At 46.6% G+C, this 24,422-nt stretch overlaps 1 protein-coding gene across 3 annotated transcripts in view; it reads left to right on the top strand.

Annotated features, from left to right (window-relative positions):
• The window catches only part of FRMD6 (FERM domain containing 6), a 74,946-nt gene extending 51,026 nt beyond the window's left edge, over positions 1–23,920 (top strand). For all 3 annotated transcript variants that reach the window (XM_074956527.1, XM_074956526.1, XM_074956528.1), the window contains 8 exons: positions 2,469–2,624; positions 5,705–5,770; positions 6,699–6,767; positions 9,727–9,901; positions 12,795–13,130; positions 14,175–14,306; positions 17,352–17,443; positions 18,575–23,920. In XM_074956527.1, the coding sequence (XP_074812628.1) occupies positions 2,469–2,624; positions 5,705–5,770; positions 6,699–6,767; positions 9,727–9,901; positions 12,795–13,130; positions 14,175–14,306; positions 17,352–17,443; positions 18,575–18,847 (1,299 nt within the window). In that variant the 3' untranslated portion in view covers positions 18,848–23,920. The remainder of the gene's footprint in view (positions 1–2,468; positions 2,625–5,704; positions 5,771–6,698; positions 6,768–9,726; positions 9,902–12,794; positions 13,131–14,174; positions 14,307–17,351; positions 17,444–18,574) is intronic.
• Positions 23,921–24,422: the final 502 nt, after the last annotated feature.

Raw genomic sequence — 24,422 nt, 5'->3', positions numbered from 1 at the left:
CAAATAAATATATAAATAAAAAAATATAAATAAATACATATATTTTATATATATAAAATGAAAACTAGCATTAATGTAATGTGATCTTCTAGAATTTCAGTCTGTAGGGGTGATACATTGTTGGAAAACGGTACCATTTTATTATGTTGGTAGGTCAAATTCTGTCTTGAACTTACCTCTGTGAAACTCCCATTGACTAGTGGGACTGTATGGGTGAACTAAACGGGATTGCTTCCAAGGGCGTTGGTGCAAATTGCCACAGGCATGTCACTGGAGTGGAAGGTCTCGCTGTCTCTCTCGGGCTTGGTCTGCGCTATGAAGTTCTGCTAGCAGAGCTATAGCTGTTTAGGAGTGTGGAAAAATTCACACACACCCCACACAACAGAGCTGTCGGCACACCCAGGCAGGAAGAAGAGTGCTTTCGCCGGCATAGCTAACGTCGGGTGGGGCATTGGTGTTGGGACTGCATCGACAGAAGCGTCTGCAGTAAGGGGCTATGCCAGCCTAGCACGCACACCATGGAGCACAACACGCAAGCAGTGCCATGATGCAGCGTGGTGGCCTTCTGCAGCTGAAAAGCAGGTGCAGTCCTGGCCTCGAATGCCACCGTCCCTTATTGCTGGTTTTCGGGGACCTAACCTCTTGGCTACAGCAAACATGAATGGAGAAGAGAGCCCATGCTCGGCATTTCATGCTGTTGGATCCATTTGTGACGATTCCAGGATCATCAGTCAGATGGTTTGTTGAGGCCCAGCATCCTGCAGCAGAAGTACCAGTGTTCTTCCAGTAATACCCCCGCTACATCTGGTAGCCAGAAGGAATGAAGCAAATGGCAATCCTGCAGGGCAGCGATGTTGTACCTGGTGGTTGGAGTGTGGGTCTGGGAGTGGGGAGTGTTGTATTCCCAGCACTGCCTCTTCACCCCTCCATTCCTGCTTCCACAACTGCAAAATGGGGGTGATCGGTAGCCGCCTGCACCATGGCTGTGATTGTTCAGGGCCGTGGAAGTGCCAAGTATTTATAATTGAGTGGAAGCCCAAGGTACATGGCTGGCTTGGTTAAACACTGCGTTCTGCGTGGTTTGGAAGGGAGCTCAGCGCCTTTCCACAGCCAGGGTCTGGGCTTTGCAAATGTGCTTTTGCGATCGGGAGGAATTTCAGCCCTGTGTAGGAACAGATCCACTGAGTAATAATAGCCCCCAGCACTTACCATATATAGACCTCTCCATTGGCTAAGCGCTGTGCAAGCCCTGACTAATGAATCCTTGCGACATCCCCCTGTGCTGAGCTCCTGGGAAAACCTGGCCCCAGTTGTGAGAGCTGAACATTTTGGAAAAGCTGTGGCCTGACCCAAAGCCTGCTGGAGTCGGGGGCGGAGGGGTGTCTCTCCATCGACTTCGGTGTGCTCTGCACTGGGCCCTGGGTGCTGCCTTGCTCTCCTCTCACCCCAGAGCTTTTAGAAACCTCCCCCGGCAGGTGGTCCCTCTACCCTTGGCAGGAGAGAGGTTTAAGGACACCTGGCACAGGAGAGGGGGAGAGCAGGTCATCCTTTATAGTGCTAAAGGCCAGGAGAGCCCATTAGATGGGCTAGTCTGACCCCCTCGGGGCACAGGCCATGCAGGGGCCTGCAGCAGCCTCTCTCCGACTGAAGACGGGTGGAGGGCGAGGCGCAGACAGCGGTGGGGAAAGGCTGGTGGTTTCCTTCCTATATCTCCGGGGCACTTGGTGCTGCCTCCCCCCTTTCCCTGGCTGTCCTGGAGTGCTGCCCCCCCCCCCCTTGGAACAGTGCTGCTGGCGCATTATCCCTAAGGCGGGAGCTGGGTCTGTTTGCCACCATCCAGCCCTGGGCAGCTGGAGGTGAAATAAAGCATGCTGAGCCAGGAACTTGCTCGGCAGCACCCCGGGGTGGAGGCTGTTACGCCCCAGTCTGTCTTTAGAACTCTGGACAGTTGACTGCTTTAATACTTTGCTGTTGCCCCTGATTTTGCTTTTTCGGAGCTAAGTAACAGCTCCTTAGCTGTGCGGCGCTAGCAGGAGGAGCTCAGTGGCTTCCCAGTGTTGCCGGTTCAGCCTCAGAACATGGTGACAGCCGGTAGCCGGAAGGATGGCCCAGTAGTTAGGGCAGTAGCCTGTGGCTTAGGAGATTGGGGTTCAATTCCCTTCTCTGACACAGACTTCCTGTGTGAGCCTGGGCAAGTCACTTGTTCTCTCTCTGCTACTGTTCCCCATGGGGATATTAGCCCTGCCCTGCCTCATAGGGGAATGGTGAGATGCTCAGATATTGTGCAAATGTCTAAGAGCAATAGACTAACAGGTGGTACAATAGATCATAACCCCACATGGAAACCTAACTTTAAAAAAAAATGGTTACTGGTTTTCTGCCTCTCAGAAGCAGCAGGCCAGTTGCAGGCTGCTGCTTTCATCCCAAGAGCAGGCACTGACAGGTGTCTCTTGATTTTCTTCTAACAGGTGCTGACAAAGAGAGGGAAGGACTACATCTTAAAGCACATTCCAAACATGCACAAAGATCAGTTTGCACTCACGGCCTCCGAAGCACATCTTAAATATATTAAGGAGGCCGTCCGGCTGGATGATGTCGCTGTTCATTACTACAGATTGTACAAGGTAAGAGAGGGTGACAAATCTGCAGGGCAAACGATATGTTTTTCATTTGGGGTGCTTTTTATTAAAAAGGACAGCTGCTGAATAATTTCTAGCATGCTTTGGGAAGTGCTGCATTTGAGATGTCACTTGATCATTATCATGGATCAGTCTTAGAGGCAGATCAGTGATGCATTTACCTTCAAGAGGCCGGATATTGCTGCTTTTTATAGTGCTTTTATTTTTAAAAGTTAAGAGGAGACCAGATGAAAAGCAGGCATAATATATCGATGGGATGGGTGAGCTGGATGCTGCGTTGCATTCAAGATTTCTGGGGTAATTTCTCATCCTCCCATGACAAATTTACATTTCTTTCCTCCTGGGAATGAAGCAATTTGTTTGATACAGCCTGATGTTTCACAAGACGTTTTGTAATAGTCCTCACATTAAAGAGAAGAAGTTTGTCTGCTGGAGAGCCGAGTAACAGAAAACTACAAATACAGATATGATGAATTCCAGCAATAGAATGAATTATTAAAGAGGATTCAAATGCTGAATACTATGGAGATGGCATCCGGCTGGAAACAGCTGCGAGATTTATTTTTCCATGTTGTCTGTGCTTGAAATGACCTACTTTTGCTTACCCTCTTTTTCGCTCAATGGGTGAAATAGGAAAGCAGCGTGTATTTTTCCTCCATGTCTCTCTTCCTTTTCCCCCCGGCGCATTAATAAACACCACCCAGTTGCGCTTCAACAGAGGCCGGCATTAGCTCTGACAGAACCATTCCTAATACTGCTGTGTTAACACACAAGCCATGATTCTCTTCTTGCTTATGCAGCCGTAAATCAGGAGTAACTCCATGAAATGCAGTTACAATGATCTAAAGCCAAGTTAAATGATTGTTCACCTAGGCCCCGATTCAACAGAGCACCGACGTGTGCCTAGGCACATATTTAACTTTAAGCAAGTGCTGTGCCAAAATCAGGGGTCACTTCACTGAAGTCACTGGACCTGAACTGTTCAATTGAGTTGTTTAAGCCTTTTTATTGCACTGTTGTTCCAAATCCCCACCTGGGCCTGATTCTGCTCCCGTTGAAGTCCATGGCAAAAGCCCCGTTGACTCCCTTGCAGCGTCAAGCCCCTTTTGTAAATCGGCGACATTCCACTGCCTTCAGCAGAGCCATGCCTACTTCCACCGGCTGCACAGCTGGCCTGTTGCTGGGATAAAAGGATTTCTCCAATGATGGGTTCTTGGGGGCAGTTCTCCTCTCGTCAGCATTCTCCTGCCTGTAAGAGGATTCGGTACGTGTCAATCGTTGGAGCATTTGAAATAATGGCCCAGATTATGCATTGTTACATGCCTGGTTTTGGCTTTGCCATGTGAACGTTGGGGGTTGTGGGGGGGGGGGAACCCTTCCCAAATACCCATCTCTTTAATGAATCTCAGATCCTCTGTTCAGAATGGTAGGGATGGCTCCGCTGTCAGAGCGCTCTGTGTTTGGGGCAAACTCACATCTGGAGCCTCTTACTTTCGCACTCAGGCACATGGGTGTGATGATTACCTGATTTTTGCCTTAGGGCTGGATCATCACCACCCTGCCATTCCCATTCCTTCTCTGCTAAGATAGTGACTTCTGGCTACTCACCTGGTACCCCCTGTTGGGTACAAGTAAGCTGAGAAGGGGCCCCCCCATCCCCTTCCATCCATACTCACTGACCAGAATAGCTGGCCAGGTGAATGGGGGTTGGAAGGGGTAACTTGATCCTCCCACCACAGCAAAGGGAAGCCATGGAGGATCCCAGTATCTCAGTCTGCTCCTGGGGCACTACAGTGATGCACCAGCCCTTACACAGGGCACATTGTAGAGTCATGATCCAGCCCTGGATGCCTGTAACAGTAACTATTCTCAAGCCACGGTCTTTGTGAAACCCTTACGGATGATGCCCAATAATGACATCACACACCTTCCAACACGGGTGTTTGCCTGGATGGATAATGCCTAATGTGTCTTGAATGTCCAGGGTTAACATGCATCAGAGGCTTTTCCAGCCCTGCCTCTGCATGCTCTCCTTCCCTCTTAAGTTTTTGTCTAAACATCAGAAAATGGGTCGTCTTTAAAAATAAAGACAATTGAGCTTCTCTTTTAAAACGTCTTCTGCAGAAACCTAAAGGTTTTTACGGCCCCTCTTCCAGGACTGTCTTTAATTTCTGTCACTTTTCTGTGAGTCCTATTTTTGGGGGTCTGAGTTAAGAAGTTTGCTTAGATTTATTTACATAAAGTGCTTCAAATAAACCCAGCAATTGATGTGCATTTTTAATGACATAACATCTAGTATAGAACATTTGAGACTGTGTGTGTTACTGCACAGCAGATGGAAGCGATTAGAGAAGATACCTACACAGTAGGAGTAGATTTATATACTGTAGATCTTTCAAACACATCCAGTTTTTGGAACAGATGCAGTAGGCTGAAGTGATACAGGAAGTTGTGCGATCTTTGTCTCCAGGTTTCAAAATCTTTCCTGGTAGCAAATGGGAATGCAAAAGTGTTGGCTCAGAAATGCAGAGGAGTTGGGCTTAATATCTTGCTATAGAAATCGAAACTAGAAAATGTTTGGGTGGCTTTGACAGGGAGTGTAATGGAATTCTTGATGGGGGTTCTCATGCCTGTATCTGAGAATCGCAGCGCTGTCAAAACTGTGTGTGTGTGTCACCAATTCTAGACCATGTTGTTTATATATAAAATTTCTCTCTTTCTCACATTTGTTTGATAGTGCTGTGCTTTTATATTTATATTTTATATTTATATCGTATTGTATGGGCCTGATTGTTTAGACATGCCAAGCACCTGCAACTCCATTTGCAGTCAGGAGGAGCAGCGGGTGCCCAGTACCTCCAGTAACTCTCACCCAGATCCTTTTTACGTATTGTATCCAAGAAGCATGAGCCATCCACATGCAATTATTAAACAGCATAATGCTACAGTTATTTCCCGCAAAATGACAGCCTCGGCTATTGCCTTTCTTCTCTTCAGGGATCTACTATATGATGTTTATTTTATATTGAAAATTATTTACTAAAAGCACTGTGGATTTTTTTTAGGACAAAAGGGAAATCGAAGCCTCGTTAACCCTTGGGTTGACAACACGGGGCATACAGATCTTTCAGGTACGTAGCTAAATGTATCCATCAGCCAATTTTTGCTCTCATTTATGCTCTTATATCTTGAGCAATTCTCACTGAAATCAGGCTGTCTGAAATGAAAATAGTGATACATTTTCCTCACCTGATGACCTCAGGTTTCATGATCAAGAATTAATGGCTTTTGCTTCACCAGTGGAAGTTGGCCATTTTGATTCCTGCTTATTTTTTAATCATTTCTTTTAAAATCAGAAGTTTCTCAAATACTTCTGAAATTCAACAATCACTGTTTGGGTCAATCATCTAGTAAAAATTAACTGTTAGACACTAACTGTGCTAGAAATGTGCTAAACTGCTAGCCAGTGCCCCAAGGATTGAACTGAGGAATCTCCAGAGCCAACAGCATGAACTAAAGAGTCACAGCTCCCTAGCTGAGATCTGTAACACGGAGGGGGACCTGCAAGACACGCACACGCCAGTAGGTATCATCAACAATTTACAGTGTATTACAGCACTTGGTTTTGCACAGACAAACGTCTTCCTGAGCAAATTGCTAAAGGGTGCAAATATTATTAATTGCTTTGACTCTGCGAGATGTCAGCTACAGAAAAGTCATTCAGCAGAATCCTCTTCTCTGAGCTGCACTTTGGATCTGTGTTGGATATTCTGCACGCATTCCAGAGGCTGAGTTTTCATTGATGTCATTGGGATTGGCAGGCAATGAATGAATGCAGAATAACTTATGTGCATCTCAGAGAATTTTATCCTTTTGGATGGCTTCATGAAACTTAAGCCATGTCTACACTAGAGACCTTACAGGACAGTGCTTCAAAATTTGAATGTGCTGGGTGAAAGATGTTATCAGCTGTGTTCAGCTTGTTCATAAGTCAGTAAAAGTAATGAATCTGTCTCAGGATTCTTAAACCCCATTCTCTGTGTGCAATTTGTTTCTCAGAATTTAAATGAAGAAAGACAGTTGCTTTATGACTTTCCCTGGACAAACGTGGGAAAACTTGTATTTGTGGTGAGTACAGAACAATCAGGGGTTCGTAACATATGATCTTTCTTTTTTAACAGTGATGTTTCTTCCTATCTTTCATCAGCTTCCCTTTGACCTGCAAACTGCCTATAAGAACATTAGAATGGCCATAGTGGGTCAGATCAAGTGTCCACCTGGCTCAGTATGTGTCTTCCGACAGCGGCCAATGCCTGACGCTTCAGAAGCAATGCACAGAACAGGGGTATTTATCGAGTGATCCATCTTCTGTCATCCACTCCCAGCTTCTGGCAGTCAAAGGTTTAGGACACTCAGAGCATGGGGTTGTGTCCCTGATCATCTTGGCTGATAGCCATTGATGGACCTGTCCCCCATGAACTTATCTAATTCTTTTTTGAGCCTGGTTATACTTTTGGCCTTCACAACATCCCCTGGCAATGAGTTCCACAGATTGGCTGTGCGTTATGTGAAAAAATACTTCCTTTTGTTTGTTTTAAACCTGCTGCCTATAAATTTCATTGGGTGACCCCTGGTTCTTGTGGTATGTGAAGGGGTAAATAGCACTCCCCTAGTCATTTTCTCCACGCCATACATGATTGTATAGACCTCTGCCATATCCACCTTTCGTCGTCTCTTTTCCAAGCTGACCAGTCCCAGTCTTTCTAATCTCTCCTCATAAGGAAGCTGTTCTGTACCCCCTAATCATTTTTGCTTCCGTTTTCTGTACCGTTTCCCATTCAAATGTATCTTTTTTTGAAATGGGGCAACCAGAATTGCACACTGTATTCGAAGTGTATTGCGTACTGTCGACTTATATAGTGTCATTATGACAGTTTGTCTCATTATCCATCCCTTTCCTAATGGTTCCTAGCATTCTGTTCACTTTTTTGACTGCCGCTGCAGATTGAGCAGATGTTTTCACTGAACTGTCTGCAATGACTCCAAGATCTTCTGTGAGTGGCAACAGCTCGTTTAGATGCCATCGTTTTATATGTAGAGTTGGAATTATGTTTTTCCAACGTGCATTGCTTTGCATTTATCAACGTTGAATTTCATCTGCCATTTTGTTGCCCAGTCACCCAGTTTTATGAGATCCCTTTGTAACTCCTCGCAGTCAGCTTTGTACTTAACTGTATATCTTACAAATCTGTGACTGTCATATAGCCAGATTCTGATCTGTTACATACATGTAACAACACTGAAGACAATCCCTTTCAAAACCCTGAAAACAGTGGAATTACTCCCTGTAATACACCAGTGTATCAGAACCTCGTACAGAAAAAGGCAAATGTTACAGTGCTCTTAGGACAGGGAAGTGAAACTACAAGCTGGGTTGTTATCTGGTGGGTTGTAACAATAGTTTCCAAGCCATGAAGGAGCTGGCTGAGCTGGGTGGGAGTCCTGAATATTTTAGACTTAAGATTTTGTGTTCACAATGGCCAAAATGTTCAGAGGCCAGGTGCTCAGCATTGCTGAAAAACAGGCTCTTTAAGGTGTCACAGATTTGGCACCTAAACACTGAGAAACTCCAAATCTCTAGCTACTTTTGACATTTTTGCCCAGATACATTTTTGAAGAATACGGCTTCATGGAAACACAGTAGCCTGCAAAGTCCTTCATACCTTTTATTAAGCTCTAAGATCATAGATACACTCTGCACCTGATTGGGAAAAGTCTGTTTCCTTTAGCCTCTTCTGGGTTTTTTAGCCCACCCCCCACTCTGCACTCTAGACCTAGCAACAGCAAGAAGCTAAATCTCAAGTGTGAACTCATTTTGAATTGGAGAGCAATAACGAAATGTTGCTGTGAGGAAAATCAATATGAATAGTCCTGGTTTGATTCTTTTTCCCCATAATGGTACAGGTATGAAAGCAGTTTTAGAAACTCTGCTTTCCTGAAAATTTGCTAGAATCTCTTCCAATCCATCAAGTTGCCTGGTTGCTGGGTATTTAAATGTGAGCATCATAAAGTCAATACAATGTACAGTCAACCTGTGGAACTCATTGTCAGGAGATGTTGTGAAGGCCAAAACTGTAACAGGGTTCCAAAAAGAACTAGATACATTCCTGGAGGATAGGTCCATCAATGGCTGTTAGCCAAGATGGACAGGGATACAACCCCATGCTCTGAGTGTCCCTAGCCCCTGTTTGCCAGAAGTTGCGGGTGGGTGATGGGATGGATCACTTGACTGCCCGTTCTGTTGTTCTCTGTGAAGCACCTGGCATTGACCACTGTCGGAAGACAGGATCCTGGGCTAGATGGACCATTGGCCTGACCCAGCATGGCTGTTCTTATGGTCTTAGTAAAGGGGGAAATAATTCATCCAGAGTAACTCATCTGTTATTTCCTTTAGATCATTACAGCTGAAGCACCAAATAGAATGTACAGGTTGGGAACTTGTTAAACCAGGGTCCACTCTTATTGGAATCACTGGCAAAGCTCTCCGTCACACCAAAGAGAGCAGAGTTGGTGCTAGAAAGATTCATAGATGTTAAGCCCGGAAGAGACCATTATAATCCTCTTGTCTAACCTCCTGCCTGACACAGGAGCATTAAGCATCGTTTGTGTATTAAATTGTGTAAATGCATCTGTTTGTTCTCCTGCTGAAGTGTCTCGTGCACTTACTACTTTCCCCCCTGTGAAACTGAATAATTAACTGAAGCCAAACCTCTTGCCCGGTCTTGCCGTGGGAACCTGCCAGCCCTGACACTGGGCATGGATTTTGACAGTATTGTGTAATGCAGAGCAAACCGTGTTTGTTTCTACGTTTGTCTCACTGCAAGACAATGTGCCCTGGGGTAACTGATTGTTCTGCTAGTAACTTCAAGGAGTCTTCTTAAATAGAGCAAACTCCCACCATTCCCTCGAAGCTCCCTTTACCTTTCACAAGGGAACAGAGTAATCGGTCTCTGTATTCCAGGCTGGACGCCTCCCTTTACAAACCTTTGCAGTGCAGATACTGATATTTCCTCCTTGCTCCGCACAGGGTAAGAAATTTGAGATTTTGCCGGATGGTTTGCCATCAGCCCGGAAACTCATCTACTATACAGGCTGTCCCATGCGCTCCCGGCACCTCCTGCAGCTTCTCAGCAATAGCCATCGCCTCTACATGAATCTGCAGCCGATCCTGCGGCATGTCCGGAAACTTGAGGAGAATGAAGGTACTCGGCTGTTTTTTAATCAGGCTAGACTGTGTTTTACTGCTCCCCCCTTTCTCCCCCGCAGCCTACAACAGTCTGACTCCGAACAGTGGAGCTGCAACCTCTCATCTGGCTGGAGCTGCTGACTAGAGCTGGGTGGAAAAAGGCTATTCCAGGTCATGGAGGGAAACCAAGAATTTCAAAATTCTCGATGAAAGTGGATGGAGTCCCTCGGGGTAGGCCCAGAGCCGCCCCCTCCCCCCAGCCCCAGGACAGTCCACCTGGTGGGCAGGCCCAGAGCCCGGAGACCACCCAGCCCCGGGGCAGGCCCAGAGGTGACCCAGAGCCATAGACCCTGGAATCCCTGGGGTCCCCAGCCCTGCGGCATTCCAGCTGGCAGGGTTTCAGTGGGTTCTTGGGAGAAATCGGACCACATGTGAGAAACATTCTCATTTCCCTGAACTGGCAAATTCCAATGAGAACAGTGTTTCCTCGGACCCTTTCTGACCAGCTCTCCTGCTGCCCGCGGCTGCAGTTTCATCCCCTGTGGCCTCTAGCAAGGATTCGTCTCAGAGCCTTGGAGCCGAGCTGTTTCCGGCCGAGGACGCTGCTGCGGGGGACTGGAGGGAGTCTCTCTGTGCGCCCTCCTCCCGGACCTGTTCGTTCTGTCCCGCCGTTCGCACCCAGACAGGCTGTGGCCTGTTGCTGCTGGCGGTGGTGCAGCTTGTTTCCAGCCTTCTCAGGCCCCTCTCGTCTCTCCAGACTCTGTAGCGCGTAGACCCTGGGCTGACAAGACTGAGGCCTCCCCCCGAAGAGCCAATGCATTTTTCAGACAGGAACGTTTTAAAAAAACCCTCAAAATAAACCAATTCCTCGTGGCAAGCGTTGGAGGTGACTGCGTAAAACCGACGAGAAAGCGACACACACACACCCCCCGACAGGACTGAATTGGCGCGGTGGCGGTGGCACTGCCATCCGTGCCAGGCCCCAGCATCTGCTCCTCCAACACCCATGCTCCTCGGCACGCTCTAGGCATGAGCAGGCCCTGCTTGCCTTGCTCCTGTGGTTTCCCGCTCTGGCTCACGCGCCGTACGGTTTGTGTGCGCAGGTTTCTGAATGAGTTCCCACCCGCGCTCGGAGGAGGGACTTGCACTGTGGGCTGCTGGGACGGGCAGCTCCCCACCTCCTGGTGCTCTTGAAATCAGGGGAAGTTTCAGCCCCGGCTGTTACTATCAAAGGGGCAAACCCCTTCCTGTGGCCGTGTGAGGGCCAAAAGCAGGCAGAAATGCCATCTCCCCATGGTGCCACAGGGCTAGGAAGTGCAGAGGGAATCCGGAGCCACATCACACCAAGGAGTCAAGCCCCACAACGGAGATCAGACACCATGGTGATGGGCACGGTCTAGGAGAGCGTGGAGGCAGAGCCTGAGAGTAGGCTGGGAGAGTGCAGGTGGCATAGCCAGTGTGGGCCATGTGAGTCCCCAAGCCGTGGGTTATGGTGGGGGATCAGAGCTACTGCCCCTCTATACCCCGTGGGGGTGATGCTGGCCGGCTTGCACAGCAGATAGACAGATTGGGGCTGGCGATTCAGCCCCGCCCCCTGCACCGTTGCGTGCCCAGAGCCGTTTCCCTGGACTCCATGCTGTTTGCCAGCACTGGGACCAAATTGCAGAGAGCTGTGTGTAGAAATGCATGAGCCTTTGCTGTTCAGCAGATAGCATTGGCAGGGTGCAGTCAAGTTCGCAGTTCCAGCATGAGAAGGGCAACTGATCCCCTTGTGTCACGGCCCGAGTTCCCCAGTGCACTCGGCCTCTGGCCTGCCGCGCCGCTTTTTCCAGCGAAAGGCAGCCAGGCAAGGAGCCGGGCTTTGCCCTGAAACTCAGCCTGCCTTCAGTTTCCCCAATCCTGAAGTCACGTCCGCACGAATGGTTTGAATTTACCCTGGCACACTGTGGTGCCACTAAAAATCCCTTCCACCTCCACCCGAGGGGCTGTCTGGGGACCTGTGTTGTGCAGCGTGTTCCCAGTCGGAGCCTGGCCGGACGCAGCCTGCAGCTCACTTAGATCAAGAATGTGTTCCCTGTGGGAAATCTGCATGCCGTTGTTTGTGTGGGCTGAGCGTCAGCAGACCAGGCTGGGCGATAACCACGCCGGAGGCAGATGCTGGCCTACTGATAAGGCCCCTGGCCATCGGAGGAGTCAGGAGGAGGCCCTGTGCTGTGATAAACACAACCATAATTAGATAGCTGCACTGCATCAATAAGGCCTGACTGGGCCTTAATGTGCTGCAGGGTGGGATTGTGCATCAGGGTCCCGGGATTACAGGGGAGGGTGCACCCTGCATGGTCCTGTGTAGCTGGTATTTCACAGGCTGGGGGTGGGGCTGGTTCTGGCTCCATCTCCCTCTCCTGGCCCCCTCTTTGGGGATGGTCAGCCCCAGGGGTGCTGGGAGGGAGCAGTGTCAGTGCTCCCTTGCACTGCCTGACCCAAGGCAGTCTATAACTACCAGGGAGGGCTCAGGCCCTGCCGGGGTTGGGGCTGTGCACCCCCTTGTGGCGGGAGGGAGAGAAAGGGGTATCCGAATACAACCTGGGGAGGGAGTGCCCCTGCCATCATGCCCGCGGGGCAGCCGGTTCCCACTTGTGTGCTCAGCCAGTTGCTCTGAGGGCCATGGCCTTGTCTTCTGGGATGCTGGGGAGCCTGTCCCCGCACCGCTGACAGCTCAGGGGCTGCAGGGTTGCCTAGCAGCTGCCCAAAGGCAGGAGACACGGGGTGAGGAGGAGAGGGAACAAGCAGCTTCTTGTCCCCAGGCCCAATCTGGCCCAGAGTCGGTACGCATCCCGGGTGCGTTGGCACCCCTCGCAGCCCGCCAGGTTCCCATGGGGGCGTGACCATGCTGCTGGCTTGCCTTGCAGAGAAGAAGCAGTACCGGGAGTCTTACATCAGCGACACCGTGGACCTGGACATGGACCAGCTGGAGAAACGCTCCCGAGCCAGCGGGAGCAGCGCGGGCAGCGCCAAGCACAAGCGCCTCTCGCGGCACTCCACGACCAGCCATAGCAGCTCCCACACCTCCGGCATCGAGGCAGACACCAAGCCCAGGGAGATGGGGCCGGAGGACAGCTTCTTGGGCACCGCTGTGCACCGCAAACTGAAAACCTGCAGCTCCATGACCAGCCATGGCAGCTCCCACACCTCCGGGGTGGAGAGCGGTGGGAAGGACCGGCTGGAAGAGGACTCTCAGGATGATGGTAAGCCGAGCGGATGGTTTCCGTTCCACATGCACTCTCTGCAGTCTGTCTCGCTGGCTGCTGAGTTGCAATAGATCTGGCACCAAACCGTCGGGGTTATTGCGTTCCACCCGTGCACAGCTGAGCTTCTGAAATAGGCTCTGCGTAGGAAAGAATAGATTTCTAGGTTAGACGGATATGTCAGTGCTGCTGGCAGTGAAAATGCTTTCAGTGTTGTACCTGCTCCAAGCAGCTCGTCCTCATCAGTCTAGTACCCTAGCCTGAAATCGCTCGGGAGGATGCTGGAGACACCAGGGGAAAGAATCAGGGCTGTGCCGTGAGAATCCTGAGCCTTGCTGTTGCATCCCAGCATCCAGTCAGAAGCAGTCATGGTGCTGAATATTGCTGGTAGGATGGAATGCTGGCCAAAGACAGCCAGGAGGCAAATGATTTCCCCCGCGTGTCACCCCAGACATCCCTTTCCAGCATCACAATGTGGGTGATTGGGCCCCTGGGAGTCTGTCCGCACTGGAGCTTAGAGGTGGGTAGACAGACACACTAGAGGGGAGCAAACTAGTGCACTAAAAACAGCAGTGTGGACATTGTGGCACAGGCAGTTGCCCGGGCTAGCCACCAGAGCTTGAATCCAGGCCGTTGGGCAAGCTTGGACTTGTGACCACCCATACCACAGCGGTCACGCTGCTATTTTTAGCGCGCTAGCTTGAGCTGAGCTAGTGTGGGTCTGTCTACCCGGGCTAGGAACAACACCTGCCAGTTGCTGTGTGGATGTACCCTCAGCTCATTAGTGCAGCACCTAGCAACCATGTGGCTTAGACCTGTAGGTGGGACCATAACACACATAACAGATGATCATTTTCTCAAGCATTTCTGCAGTCGTGACTGGCATTCAGTGCTGCTTTTTAGGACTCAAGAATTATCTTTATGCGGCAGCTGCTGGCCAGTAGGGACAAACCATTGTATAACGCCGAGAGCCTCTGGATTTTTTTTCTGGCACTCTTTCCATGTTAGAAAATAATTCAATCTTTGCTTCCTCTTCGGCTTCAGAAATAGAAATGCTGGTGGATGACCCCCGGGAGCTGGAGCAGACAAATGAGTCACCCCTCGAGGTTAGCCCAGACATGTGTATCTACATCACTGAGGATATGCTGACATCACGGAAGTTTAACGGACACTCGGGTAAAATGCCACGGGGAAATGCCTGACCTTGCTTTCTATGATGGTGGGGGAAATCACTAAAAGCACATAGGCGGAAGTGCTGGGGATGAGAAGCAATAGGAAAAAGGGTCATCTTGACAAATGCCACAACAGAGCTGGAGTCAGATTTTTCAGGAGGTCAGATCCCCATGAATTTACCTTCAGGTGTGAGATAAAAGCACAAAGTGGGACAGTCTACTAGATTGCTTTTGGGGGAGGAGGTCAATAGCAGGATTTCCAGCTCCCTTCATCTCCTTTTCTTTGTGTGGCAGCATTGGGTTCGATGGTGCAAATGCCAGTTTTAATTTTGAGTCAAGTGAAACTTGCCTAAGGCAACCACTCACGGGACAGCAATGAGGAGTTTGCACAGTAGCAATGGGTCAAACTAAAGATCAGATGAATGTGTACTGGAAACCATGGTGATGCTTTAAGATAAGGGATTGCCAGGAGTGGGAGGATCTTAAAAGCACATTTCACTTCGGTAGCTTGTAATATACGTATCTTTTTATCAGTACATCTAGGATGAAATTCACCTCTTTGCAGGGGGCCGGCAGAAAGTCTACATACCATATCACTTCAGTCCCACCTAATCCCTCCAAATAAAGCTTTATGCACACAAGTGAATTTCATATAGAGTAAAAATAGACATACTGAGCCAAATTCAGTCCTAGTGTAAGCATCTCTCTCTCTCCTTTGGAGCTATTGGAAGTTTAGCCCACTTACACGATGCAGAATTCGGCCCAACAGACCGTCCCAATTGTTTTTCTTGAGTCCAAGAGTTGAGGAACAAAACATGTCATATCCTCAGAACCTGAGGTGTGCGCTTGCCCAGCTCTGTTTCGTGCACAGCTCCCCGATTGCATGTGTAATTTCAGTAATCACATGCAGATCCTGTCTATGTGAGCATGCACTTTACCATGGTGCAGACGCAAATAGTGGTGCAGATGCACATGTCCGGAGTTATGGAAAATCTGACCCATTTACTTATGTAAAATGGGTTCTTAGGTGATGTAATCAGGTGAGCCAAAGGCTATTTGTTTGGAGGATTTTACTTTTCTATGAGCCATTCCCATTTTGAAGGACACCATCAACTTGAAATCTAGACCTTTTCAGAAATAAGTTGGAAGAAGATGCAGGCTCTGCACCTGCCCTGGAAGGCCTCTGGCAATCGCTGTCATTCTGCAATCCCATTTTCCTTTTATTAAATGGGGTTTTCACTCCTTTGTTGCTGGGTGACAGGCCCACAATTGAACGGAGATTTACTGACTGTCCGGGGGAAATGGTGAAACTGACTCTATGCACAAGGCCACTAAAGGCACATACTGGAAAAAATAGAGAGGAATCATCTCATTCTCTAGTCTCTTGTAGCTATAGCAGCTGTAGGTGTTGCTTGTAACAATCGCAGGTGAAACCTTGTCAGACAAAATTGTGATTTGTGTCTAAATATCCGTTTAGTCTCTTAATTTGTGAGAGATTAAAAACAAACTCCGTTGCTTTCAGAATTATTAGCACCAGTTCTAATGATCTTTACACAGTGCCCTTTCTTCTTTCATCTAGATAGAAAGTAAAACCTCTCTTGTAAACGGCGCTGTTAAACTGACCTGCATGGTGGTTTTGCCATTTTGGCCTTCACTCCAAATGAAGATACTTAAACACATTTTGTCTCCATTTTCATAGTTTCTTTCCTTGATCTCGCTTCCCTTTCCCATCTTCACTCAAAGGACAGGAACGCTTCAGCACTTCTCTGTCAGCTTCACCATTCTTTCAGCAGCACGTTGTCAGATGAAGGCCACCCTGCCCTCTAGAGAGACTGTATCAGTGAACTGCCACTATGCACTGGGGCCCTGACCCAGGCATGTCAGGATTTGTACTTCAGATTTTTGCGGCACGCCTAGAAAAGGAGAAATTCCTATTCCTAAGTACTAATCACATTTCAGCTTCTCACTGGGTGCAAGAGGTTATGGGGAGGGTTTATAACTGCTAAAGATTAGGTTGCTGTAATGGTTACAATGACACCTGATGCATTCTTAAGGTGAGAAAACTGTGGATTGAAGTTTGTAGTTCAAGCACTGTAAAGTGAACACCGTTAGCCCATCAGCATACGAACATATAGGGCCAGATCCTGAGCAGGTGTAAATCAGTGAAGCTCTGATGGAGTCTCCTGGCATTGTCATCCCAGTTTTCTCCCTCAGTCCCAGGCCACCTATAAACCATAGGTGGAATCCTGGCCTCGCTGAAGTCGATGACAAAACTCCTACCAACCTCAGTGGAACCCTTCGCCTTGGGGCTCCGTTGGAGCATCAGTATAGTGCCAGAGATATAGAGGTTCATTCCTTTATTTTCTTACTTCAGGAATAATCAGAAATTGGCTTTGTTTCTGTTTTGCATAGGAGTTTATTAAAAGATACAGACTCAGTTTCAATGATCTCAGCTTTCGACTGTGGCTAGAGAAGCAACTCAAGGAGCCAAATTCGGAGGCAGGAAGTATCGTGAACTCTTTATACTTAGTTTCTCCACGTGCTTCTGAAATGCTCTCTGCTGATGGGAGTCATATCTGCTGAGGAGCTGGAGAAAGACACAAGTTAAAGTGGGGCGGGAAAACCTCAGCCTCTTGCATCTTTCTTGTGGCCTTTTAATGTGTAACTGACAATTGCTTGGACCTACATACACAGTGACGTCGTGTGTGTAAGCAGAGGAGTCCAAGATTAATGTAAAGGGATCTAACATACTCAGCATCTCTGAATTTGGTCCTGTGTGCCTGAGGGAGGCTAAATTGGCATAACATACATGTTGAAGAGACACCAGTGCAGACTCCCTCTAGATTAATTTATGAATATGGCCCCTGTAACTAAAGAGGATCTCTTTTGATGTGACAAAATGTTGATACCAAGTACTTCATCTGTGCAATTTTAAATGTGGCTTCCGTAAGGTAACTTAACCAGGCAGCAACGTATCCTGGCAACCCAGAAGGTGACTCTAAATCACTCCAGACTTTAGATCTGTTTCTTTCCTTGTTTCCTAATTCAGGGTTAATGGTAAAGGAAGTGAGCTCATCCACCTCCAGCTCTTCAGAAACAGTGGTGAGACTTCGTGGTCAAAGCAGCGACTCGTTGCCTCAGGTCTGCATTGCGACTTCAGACGTACGGCCAGATCTAAAGCAAATGACGTGTCTTGATTAGACATGGAAAAACCAATCTGGGGGGGGGGGGGAAAGCCCATCCAATACCTTGCTCCAAACTCATATGGGATTTCTGAGAGTTTTTAGGTAAATTTTAGCTTTTGGGGGTGAAAAAACATTATATTTCCTTTTTGCAAACCTGGGCCTTTTGAAAGCAACAGCAGGGAGGGCCTTTTCCCACTGCATTTCTTACCACGTCAGAAACAGGGAATGCTAGAAACCTTACAAGAACATCAGATCAGATCTCCAGATCCCAGAGACTTTAATGGATTGGAATACACCAGCCCTATATCCCGGTGCTTTATCCAAACCAAACCCACAGCCCTTCTGAGGTAACTCATCACTAATCTTGATCCCGAATGTTGGTGTGTTACAATGCCCAGGAAAGTTTCCTTTGTCCAGAGACATACAGCAGTATGAGCTCCAACAATGTCACTTAACACCCCAGCATCACCCATATCCTGCTTTCACTTTGTCTGCAGAGACGATTCCAAGGACCACAGCGATGTAGCTACCACAGGAATGTCTGCTTGAGCTGGAAATTACACCTTCCGCTCCAGAATAGACATACGCTAACTCACAATGCTGGATCTGACTTGTTTGCTCTCCTGAATGACTGTACCAGACTAAGTTATCACTGTCTAGAGATGGGTCCAAACCAAGATCCCAGATCTAGGGGTTATTTGAAATCCAACCCCACATCTGGATTTGAATTGGACAGCTGGCCCCTATCTTTATAATGGGTCCAAACACCTAAAGTGAGATCTTGACCGTACTGAAGTCAGTGGGGGTTTTGCCAGTGACTTTTTAGTAGGATCAGAATTTGACCCCTGAATTTTGCTGACTTGGCACCTAACTGCTGTTTTTGCCTTTAAAAATCTCCCCCTCACTCCCTGGTCACGTTCACCATATCTCCGTATATGTAACGGGAGAGTTATATTTAGGGTGAGCGAAGACCATCAAGTGCATAATGGCGCTGTCTGGCTGCCATACAGGTGCACCAGTGATGTAATTTTTAGATTGACAACTGATGCCTGCTAATGCTCTTCCTGTAATCTTCTCTTCTGTACAGACCGCCTGCAGAAAACCAAAGACTTCCTCCGACCGGCACAGCTTAAGCCTGGATGACATCCGGCTTTACCAAAAAGACTTCTTGCAGCTAGCGGACACTGCTCAGAGCTACACGTTTGGCTGTGGCCACGAACTGGATGAAGACGGTCTCTATTGTAACAGCTGCTTGGCTCAGCAGTGTATCAATATCCAGGACAGTTTCCCAGTCAAAAGAACGAGCAAATACTTCTCTTTGGATCTGACCCATGATGAAGTTCCAGAGTTCGTTGTTTAAGCCCCACAGCTGTATTGTGGCTGGACTGGCTACCTGCACTATTAGAAAGACTTGAAATCTATTGACATTTCCTTGAAATGTGTCTGGTGCCATATGGCTTTTCCTTCTGCCTACACACCTGGCCCTTTGCTACTACAAATCAAGGCTTTAGCTACCACTGCACTTTGAGTAGTACCCAGGCAGTAGGGATAGAGATTGTGTGGCATGACCGAGCCCTGTCTAGGTTAATCAGTCAGAGGGAGAGAGGAATTCTCTTTCTTATTTGGAAGTAGTTGGTGCAAAATACTGATGATCTTATTTCAGTTTGGAGAAGCACGACATCGTTTCTTTATTTAACCTAATCAAAGATAATCCTACGTTCTTATTCCTGCCTCAGGAAGGCTCTTGAGTCTGGTCGGGTTTGTCTTTTTTTGGTTTTGGGGGTTTTTTTGTTTAGGTTTTTTTTTTTCTTTTCCTAAAGATGCCATTGCCTCTTGTTGTATAGCCATCGCTTTAGCTTCTGTAGATGCTAAAAAGAAAACGTCACTCCCTTCGTTGTGTTCTGTCAGGCCAAAGAAATGTAAATATCCTAAATGCCAGTATCAAGAAGATGAGATTTAAGCAATAACTAGACAAGAAACGCTATGCATGTTCCTAATACCGTGGAAACCCGTGAGTTCAGTTGCAGTTGACGTATTGTGTGATCCCAGTTCTTCCAAAAATGTCCTTTGGAATCTGGTTCCAAACAGAGCTTTTGTTCAGCATTTTGTAAAGTTTACAAAAATCAAATTGATGTTACATGGGAACTTAGAAAGCTTCTAAACTTCTTTATTTTAAAGAAAAATGAAAAATAACAGATCATATATAATGTAGCAATAATGTTTGCTGACCAAAGTACCTTAAATATATATAATATACATATATAAAATTCTATATATGTTTATATATGTTTGGATCTTTATAGACCCTTTTTATTTTTATTCTAAAATACTTTTTATACCAAGAATATGCTTCCTTCCTTTAATAATACGTATAGACAATCGTTTTTTGTTGTTTTTTCTAACACGAACTGTCTGGAAGGTGAAAAAATACTTTCCTGTTGCAAATAATATGTATGCAACTGCATTGTTAGCATGATTGTTTTCAGTTAACCTAGTTTTGTTGTTCTTTTAAATAAGGCTTTCCACACATCATTAAATACTTTACCATTTAAATAGTTCTGATGAAAGGAGGAAGATGTTCTATCAGAAATGCGACAGGTGCAGCTTTCGAGATGGAGTGTCCTAATGACATTAACATGAACAGGTGTCATGATAATTTTACAATCAGTAAATATGGGGCAAAGCATTACAGCAACTAATATTTACAGCACAATGCCTCTTTTTAAAGGACCTATTTTTAATTAGGATTTAGTATTTTACAGCCATAGTTTACCATATTTTGATTATATCATATTTTTAACTGGAAACTTTTCTTAACAAAATGGTTATTTTATAAATAAGGAGTGTGATATTTTTATAAGAAATGCGGGTGTGTTTTTGGTAACAAAAAGGACTTTAGAGTTTTGGCGCAGGGCACCGTAATCAGTGTTATCGCTATACGGGAGACAGTGTTATAGAGCAAATAATGAACACTGCAAAATTTGCTACAGCATTGCTGCCTGATACATATTTTTTTTGCTAGAAAATGGGCCAGGGTTTCCATAAACACTGGCTACTTTTCATCACTCTGCTGCCAAGTTTGTGAGGGCTTTACGTTGCGCGAGTGGGGGAGAGCATTCAGGACATACCAGTGAATGTTGCCCATTATGTATAATAACATCAGTGTTTGCATTGTGTGTAAGATATATGTAGCCAATTGCTGCCATGGTACTGTCTAGCCAGTGCAGGGAGAGTGAGCAGTGAAGCATGCAGGCGCATCAATAGGGGGCAGCATTTGGTGGCACCCAGCACATCCCTGCAGGGTGCTGTGCAATAGGATCACCCGCCACCTGCTGGCCAACACTTCCTGCAGGTGATAGGAGATGCACAGATTAGCTGCGGAGCTAGACTCGCACCGCTTTCCTCGAGACCATCCCTGGTGCCGGGCATCTCTCTTGCTAGCAATGGAGAGGTTCTGCATCAGTTGAAAGCGGTTTTCCCTTCCCACATCAGCACAAGCCAAAACTAGATCTAACTCGGCCATGTGCAAAGTCTCCAAGCCTTAAAAGTCCACCTTGCTGGCACTGGAGTTTCTTCCCTCTCTGCTGAGTCACATTGAGTTCCTGCACCAAAGATGGTCCCCTCCTGCAGAACAAGCAGAATTTTCAGGTTCTAGGGTTGTATCTCTGGGGATGACCACAGATCTATATACATGGATGTGTTTGATATATACGCTATATATACGCACACGCAGTGTCTATACAACATATATAATATACACAGCTATATCACATTGCAGTTATCAAAGTTCAACTGTCAAAAATGGAAAAGAAAAATTATTCTGAATTCACAGGGTCAGATTTTTTTTTCTTGCCAACTGATTGGATAAGCCAAGTTTCTGTGGTCAAAAGGATTGTACAAAATACCTGCTCCTCTGTCCGTTTATTCCCCAGTGGTGGTGTGCAATATGTAAGGTTTCCCTCCTACTCATCTTCACGCGTTCATTGTTGGCAAACCCGTTTTTCTTGAAATGGTGTGTGCTGCGCGTTGGTATGACCCTGGCCAAACTGAAAATTGTAAAGCACCCATATCATTGAAGAGACCCCAACATGATATGAGCCCTATTTGTTCTTGTTATTTATTTTGTTAAAATATAGGGGGAAGAATGTAATTAAAGGATTAATTATGCAAATAGTGCTTTATGCCGTCGAGAAAGCGGGCTACTTTCAGTCCAGATCCTGCAATCCAGTCTGTACAAGACAGACCTTTTGCAATCATGCAGAGCCCTAAAATTGTTCATGGGTTTCCATGAGGGTCTGCTGATCTGGACCCAATTGTAGGATCAGGGCCTTTTGCTTTATACTCCAACCAAAAAGTCTGAAATCATTCATGTGGTTCCGCAGACATGGTGGTTTTGCTCAAGTTGTGTTCTACTTGGATTCATAAGTAGTTAACTTACATGAATAGACAGCATTGACCCATAACAAGACACGTCATTGCTTTTGTCATAATACTCATAATTTGTTGCAAATAGATCTTTGTAATGTGGGGTGCTGGCAGTTGAAAAGGCAATATCTTGTATTCTACACTTGGTACTAGAAAGCTGTATGATATAAAGTTATTTATTCTGCATCGGTTAGAAATCCCCAAATGGTCAACGTCCGGATTTGGTGTCCATTGCCTTCTGACATTTACACTGATACGTTTGCAAAAATGAGCTATATGCATGCACAAACTAAATAATCCTTTCTGTGAAAGGATCTTCCTGTCACAACCATACGAGAAAGGGAGTGTGCGTGTGGAAACATAGCGGAATTATTTTGTTACATTGAAGTTTATGTGCCTTTCATGGTACAGTTAGAGATTACAATAAAGTTACAGTTGTTTGCATTACTATGAGTCTTGACAATATAAAAAATGTTTTAACTAATTGGTGAAGTTTTGTGAGTTCTTCAATGAGAGTATTGCAGCGAAATTATCCTTCATGCAAGAACGGATGAGGCCAATACTGGAATCCTGCATTCAGTTCTGGTGCCCACATTTTTAAAAGGATGTTGAAAAATGGAAGAGGGTGCAGAGAAGCTCCACCAAAATAGAGTTCTCAAAAAAAAAAAATGCCTTACAGTGAGAGAGAGAGAGAGAGAGGAGACCTGATTACAAGGTATCAATAAAGTTCTGTAGCTGGTGTCATACAGGACATCAGACTAGATGATCCCAATGGTCCCTTCTGACCTTGGAATCCATGAAGATATTGGGCTCTAAAGGGTTCTGTAATCTAGCAGAGAGAGGCAAAGCAAGAACCAACAGCTGAATGGTAAAGCCAGACAAATTCAAAATAGAAATAAGGTCCAGCGTTTTTAACTGTGAGGGTGATTAACCACGGGAACAAGCTACCAAGGGAAGTGGTGGATTCTCCATCCTGTGGTGTCTTCAAAATTGGATGTCTTCCTGGAAGAGATGCTTTAACCAAACACAAGTTATTGGGCTCAATAGAGGGTAACGGTGAAATTCTCTAGTCTATCATACACGGGAGGTCAAATGAGAGGAGGTCTCTTCTAATCTTAAAATCTGTGAATCATCTACAAAATCCTTTGGTGGTTACATCTGTGTAACATTGAGCTTCTTAGAGTAGATATTTCCTTTGGCTTACAGATTCCTTCTTCAGTAATTCTGATAGTCTGCTCTGACACCTGCGGGAGTGGGTAGGTTCCTTCAGATTGAACAAATGACATTTCAACCAATCAAACATCTTATGCCAGTGCTGAGAACTCCTGTTGCATGATTTATTGAAGTACTCCCATCGCATCAGATAATGTCGGAGTGGGGTGGGGGGATGGCTTATGGGTAGCTGGTGTGTTGTCATGTGATGTACCCCATTTGATTGAGGAACAGAGAAATGTCTCCAGAGCAAAGGTCATTTAAGTAGAGGTCACCACAGCGCCAGATGTATGCTGAGTCAGGTCAGCACTTCAGAAGGGGCAGATAGCCATAGGCCCAGTCATTGCTATCTGTGGTTCTTGGCCACATTACCACAGTGTCTCAGCACCTCACCATCTGTCATCCTCACAACTCCCCCTCTTCACGCGAGGAGGGCAAAACTATTATCCCCGTTGTCTAGGGAAACAGGCACAGACCAACTAAGGCCCAGATGCTCAAAGATACATTGGTGCCGAAGTCAACAGGATGGGAGTTAGGTGCTGAGAGACCTTTGAGGAGCTGGGCCTAAATCAAATGACTTGCCAGAGGTCATGCAAGATGCCAGCAACAGAACAGGGATTTGAGCCCTCCTGAGGCCCAGGCTAGTGGTCTAACTGCGGCCCGCCCACTCTGTCTGTATCGCTCTGTTTTAGTGTGTGCGCTCCTTACCTTCCACAGACTGAGAACAATGCTCCATGCCCCTTGAACAGCCTCCAGCACCCGTGCTGGGTGAGGGTAGGGGTGCCCCGCAGCAGCCGGGACACCACGCTGGATAGGAGAGCAGCGCCCTGTCCAACACATGTGTGAACGCTCCCTAGGGATTTGTCATAAATATAAAGGGAAGGGTAAACCCCTTTAAAATCCCTCCTGGCCAGAGGAAATCTCCTCTCACCTGTAAAGGGTTAAGAAGCTAAAGGTAACCTAGCTGGCACCTGACCAAAATGACCAATGAGGAGACAAGATACTTTCAAAAGCTGGGAGGAGGGAGAGAAACAAAGGGTATGTGTGTCTGTCTATATTCTGTCTTTGCCGGGGATAGACCAGGAATGAAGCCTTAGAACTTTTAGTAAGTAATCTAGCTAGGTACGTGTTAGATTATGATTTCTTTAAATGGCTGAGAAAAGAATTGTGCTGAATAGAATAACTATTTCTGTCTGTGTATCTTTTTTGTAACTTAAGGTTTTTGCCTAGAGGGGTTCTCTATGTTTTGAATCTAATTACCCTGTAAGGTATCTACCATCCTGACTTTACAGGGGGGA

This window comes from Natator depressus, chromosome 6, assembly GCF_965152275.1.
Source record: "Natator depressus isolate rNatDep1 chromosome 6, rNatDep2.hap1, whole genome shotgun sequence".
In the NCBI taxonomy this organism is placed as follows: Eukaryota; Metazoa; Chordata; order Testudines; family Cheloniidae; genus Natator; species Natator depressus.
Note: the sequence above shows the minus strand (reverse complement) of the source record. Positions and strands in the feature narration are given on the sequence as shown.